The 5,059-nt window shown below is 30.9% G+C and overlaps 1 protein-coding gene across 1 annotated transcript; it reads right to left on the bottom strand.

Annotated features, from left to right (window-relative positions):
- Positions 1-2,199: 2,199 nt before the first annotated feature.
- On the bottom strand, positions 2,200-3,761 carry LOC134275677 (uncharacterized). The gene is made up of 3 exons (XM_062757936.1): positions 3,496-3,761; positions 2,577-2,831; positions 2,200-2,313 (listed from the first exon to the last, which is right to left on the bottom strand). Exons 1-3 carry the CDS (start codon positions 3,758-3,760, stop codon positions 2,213-2,215), a joined length of 621 nt encoding a protein of 206 aa, XP_062613920.1. The 5' UTR covers position 3,761; the 3' UTR covers positions 2,200-2,212.
- Positions 3,762-5,059: the final 1,298 nt, after the last annotated feature.

Below are 5,059 nucleotides of genomic sequence, written 5' to 3'. Positions count from 1 at the left end.
TTCTAGACTCCTCCAGAAATTAAACTGTCTCTCAGAATACGAATTTGAACAACAATACCACTAATTTTTAAGAAAATTACATGTAAATCTGTCTTTGTGCTCTTGAATGCTTGTGCTCTTAACAGACATTCGCCATTTTTATCAAGTACATCTTAAGGTAAATTTTGTTTTAGGGTTTTACGTAATAGATTCATGTTCCAGTATCTGTTTGAAAATAAAACAAACGTGGATAACTACAATTGCTAATATTTCTGAACAATTGTTAAGAATTTCGTATACGCTGTCGTTTTCACTCATTTTTCAAAATATAGGGTGACCTTTGAGTACCAAGCTTTTTTTATCGTCAAACGTTTCTAAAAACGGTGCAAACTACCCCCAACATGATGTCTATGAAATTTGCTATGTATCTTAAAGTCAATCATACATCATTAAATATTATTTGTTGAAATTTGGAAAACGGTACATAAGTTGTTTTATATTTTGTTGGGAAGGACGGTACCAATTTTAGATGCCCATTATATTACTTTTTTATTATTGAAATCCACCCGCTCTTTTGTTTATTAAACAGGCATTGGTTGCTGTAAAAGTCACATATTTCAGTAAATATTTCTCTTTATGTTTAACAAGTTTTACGGCAGCCTAAATGAAGCTTTTATTTTAACTCTAGTTTTACCGGTTCTTTACCATTCATTTATGTTGCGGTGTCTCAAATAGTCCTTGTTTCCCAGCTTCTCGCGATGAAACTATGTGATAAAAAGTGGTCACATAAATTATAAATTCATGAAAGATTCAATAATAAGAGAAAGTCAAGTTTAATGTCATGTGATATCTGTCATGTATGTCATATAGTTTAGGAAATTATGTATTGAACAACCATCGTATATCAACCAATTATTGCTATTAACAATAATTATTTCTAATAATATTTCGACACGATATTTCTCAGAGAGCTTGGGAAAATACCATCCAGTCCGAAACATCTATCAAATTGGGATATTTTAGTAGAAAAAAACATATTTATTTTAAGGACAGATGATACAAACAAATTTTTTCTTTGAAAAAGATTAAATATCATGTCACAAGTTTAGAAAAGTGGATGGTTCTTAGAATTTTTTTCTCCGAAGAACTGGAAAATGAAATAGACTTGGAAAATTTTAGTAATATTTCAATAAAAAAAAGAATATAGACAAATAACATTCAGTAAAGGTTTACAGGTGAAAATAAATTTCAGAAAATTTTATTATGGCGCTAAAAGTGGAATATAAACCTTAGAGAAATATACCAAGTCAGGTGAATTTTAAGAGGAAGATCGAAATAGCAAAAAAATTGCAATATCACATAGGCTGATTTTTACCATTTAGCTTTTCCTAATTAAATTCACCTGGGTCGGTATGTTTTTCTTAAGTTTATATTACACTTTTAGTGCCAAGATAACATATTCTGAAATTTATTTTCACTTGTAAACCTTTGCTGAATGTGATATGTCTATATTTGTTTTTCCATAGAAATATTACTAATATTTTCCGAGTCTTTTTCATATTCCAGTTCTTCGGAGAAAAAATTCTAAGAACCATCAACTTTTCTAAACTTGAGACATGATCTTTAATCTTTTTCAAAGAAAAAAATTTGTTTGTATCATCTGTCCTTAATCCAATAATCAAGTTTTCTAATGAACTAGGTAAGTTTTACTTTTCATCCGTCAACTCCCTTGACCAATGCATTAGTATACATTTTCGCCTGCATATAGGGCTTGTATCGCTAAATTCATCGGATTTACAAAAAAAGATAATTTACTGATGGAAAATGTGTAGGAGGTGAATTTATTATCAAAAAAGTTGATAAAACAAGTATAGCAGGAATCTCATTTAAAATAAGCATTCCGATGATATAAAGGAGCACAATGCTATCGACAGGATATGTCTTCTCCACTGTGACACATGATTCCACCTGTAGGGTAGAGAAGTTATTGCTATGTTTCTTCTTTGTATTGGTTGAATACACTTTTCAGCCTGAATACTGTTCGATATCTTTGAAGAAGGAACCGGTTATAGAAATACATAAACATGAATCCTTGAACAATAATCCTGTTACGGTTTTACACTATAAATTACTGACATAAACACATTCTTTATCTATTTTCCCCCAAGATACTTCTGTAAGGGATTCTAATTTCCTAGTACCATTTTCGCATTGATATCTCTGGTACCCAGGTTTACACCGGGAACACATTCCAGTCTCTATATATGTGACAATAACGACAGTTGTCAGGACAGGGAAGAGAACAATCTGGTCCATAATAGCCAGTTGGACAACCTTTAAAAAATATTGTATAGGTATTGAAAATCAATTTCATTTGCCTTAAGAAAAACAAATATATGTTTGTGTACTTTAGATCGATTTTGTGTTGATTATTTTTTCTTAACATCTAGTCTGCAAGTAACTAAAACAAAATGAATAAAAATGCTGCAAACATTTACTAAGTAGAAAAAATAGTTTTGTAAGAACATGATTATAAAAAAGAGATAAAATAACGTCGGTTATGATAAACGAATCATCATTTATAAATCTTCTCCTACCATAGACTTCCACTTCACATAGTTCATTAAATGCATATTTAGAATATCCATTTGGATATGTTACTCCTGGAAATCTTTCATTAAAGTATATAACATATTTTCCATGAACAGGACAACTTATATTGGCGATGGCAGGTATTGTTGATCTGGTGTAGTTCGTGTCGTGGAAACACAGATGACCATCGAGACGGTTTGTTGAATTTGATACGTAAACATAGAAACCTAGAAATCTTGCTGTGTAACCATTCGATGCATCTGGAATTTAAAAAAAAAAACGTCCATTAAAATGGATATGTTTTACTATATAAAGATTTAAACTGCATTGACAAATATATCTGAAACAAAAACATTATACAAATATTGACGTCTTGTCGGGCAATAGTTCGTTCCTGGGGGACTAACATAATCAATGTTTCCCGAAAACACAGTTAATAACTTGTTTTTTTTTTTAATAAATACAGTACAGAATAATAGTATTAGTAAGAATATTTTACTGAACATAACAGTAAATAGTATTTCAAGTTGTTTATGAAAAGCTATTAAGCGGTATATTTCAAGTTTCACAGACAATTGTGAAGTCAATAAAGAAAAAAAAAACAAAAAAAAAAAAAACAAAAAAACAAAAAAAAAAAACAAAGAACTCATTCAGCAGGATGAATGTAATTAGTACATTTCATTTAAAGTCATTTTTATATTTGATTAATGAAATTGATTTGTTTAAATTTTCTGTTCCTTGAGTTTCCTTCTTTCGTGAAATCCAAAAGTGTTGAATACAACACCCCCCCCCCCCAAAAAAAAAAATAAATAACAAAAAAAACAAAAATTCTCCTGATATTTAAACCTTTCTATTAGAATTTTTTTTTACTTGTAATGGTGATTCAAATTTTCATCGAGTTGTTTTCTTTCAGCATTAACATACCCCAAAGGTTGTTGTCTGTTCTGTAATGAATCCTTATATCATGAATGCTGTAGATTGCGTCCAGGATTACCCACCAGGTGGAAGTACTGTATCCATCAGCTGATATGGAACACTGTCCTCCCCAAGCACTTAAGTCAGTCCATTTTCCATCTACAGCTTTACTTGAGTGAAATAGAGTATTATTTGGATTGTATTGATAGGATTGCCATGTTTGTCTGTTGAGGGCAAAATTTTCTGAAAATATAATCAATTTAATCGTAAGCATTTATAAATCAAGCAATATTTCTAAGTATCCATATGAAATCATTATTAAACCTAATTCTTATTATTCTACATAAGGCGTTGTTTGGTTGGTTCTAGATTATCACATGCTCAGGCCATAAAACTTCATATTTCAATGTCGTGGGTATGCTTTTGGTCATATTCCACCTCTTGCATTTTCCCGCAAAATAGTTATCGTTCATTGAAAGAAAAGCCCGACTTCAAAATAGCCTGGTTTACGTCACAAAATTGTTAATTAGTGATGTGTCAAAGATTAAACAGTTACTTTGAGTTTAAAATTTAAAGTGAATTTGAGAGCAGTGCCGAATTTGAAATTCTATATTTATTTAATAAAAGTTTTTGATTGTTTCGGTATAATAAACAATTCATTGCATGGATGTTTTGGAAAATGAAGATTTATTTTGCTACGTGGGTTTGGAAGGACAGCACATGGATCATAATTCGGCGAAGTAACACTTTTTTATAATATGTAAAACTAGAAAATCGGAAAAGTCATAAATGAAACCTTTGCTACCATTATGCATTCTATAGACTTCAATGGGACGTGTACTTCAGGAAGCACTTTACCTCAACGTCACCACGTGAAGTCTATAAATAGGAAATATGCCTAAATGAAAAAGTGAAAAGTTCAAAACTACCCCGTGCATAATTCATTTCATATTGTCATAATAGTAATGTAAACACATATCTGTACCATGAAAAGTGCAGCTGGAATCCTACTGTCCTATCACAGAAACAACTATGAAACATTTTCGGACGAAACCTTCCCAAAATTTTTTACATTTTATTCATAACATTAAAAAATGCATCAATTCCCGTAAACCATACGATTCTAGCAGCACTTTCCAAAAACAATAGAATGAGAACTTTAGATAGGAACAAATATTACGTTTCAAAGTATGCGGCGTCGTGTTGAACTTTTTCATCTTTTTTTGTGACGAATAACAGTGGAAAGGCTGATCGGCAAGTAAAAATCCTGCCTGCTTTTAATTTACGACGAAATTGTAGAATAATATAAGCATACTTTAGCTTATTCTAACATGAATCACACTTAACATTCATTCTTAATGCTTTTAAACTCCGATTTCTTTTGTTTGTTCACATGAATTCTCGTTACGTTTCACTTTCACTCTGCTACTGCATGATCAACAGTAATGAGGTCACGGGTCTAGAGTTTTGACCCTGTAATAAATACAGAGACAGAGAAATAAAAAAAAAACTTCCGTTTATGTTTAACCTCTGCATATTTTGATTCATTTTTACCACCTCAAATCAATCTTAT

The sequence above is a fragment of the Saccostrea cucullata genome, unplaced genomic scaffold, assembly GCF_032062105.1.
Source record: "Saccostrea cucullata isolate Sc308-1 unplaced genomic scaffold, CSIRO_AGI_Scuc_v1 ctg7474, whole genome shotgun sequence".
Classification (NCBI taxonomy): Eukaryota; Metazoa; Mollusca; class Bivalvia; order Ostreida; family Ostreidae; genus Saccostrea; species Saccostrea cuccullata.
This window is presented reverse-complemented; position numbering and strand designations above follow the sequence as displayed.

Bases quoted from the DNA above. Each gene is read 5' to 3' on its own strand.
- LOC134275677 (XM_062757936.1), bottom strand. From the start codon at position 3,760: ATGCTTACGATTAAATTGATTATATTTTCAGAAAATTTTGCCCTCAAC. The intron at 2,832-3,495 runs GTATGTTAATGC...TTTAAATTCCAG, and splicing joins AACAGACAACAACCTTTGGG to ATGCATCGAATGGTTACACA. The intron at 2,314-2,576 runs GTAGGAGAAGAT...TATTTTTTAAAG, and splicing joins ATGTGAAGTGGAAGTCTATG to GTTGTCCAACTGGCTATTAT.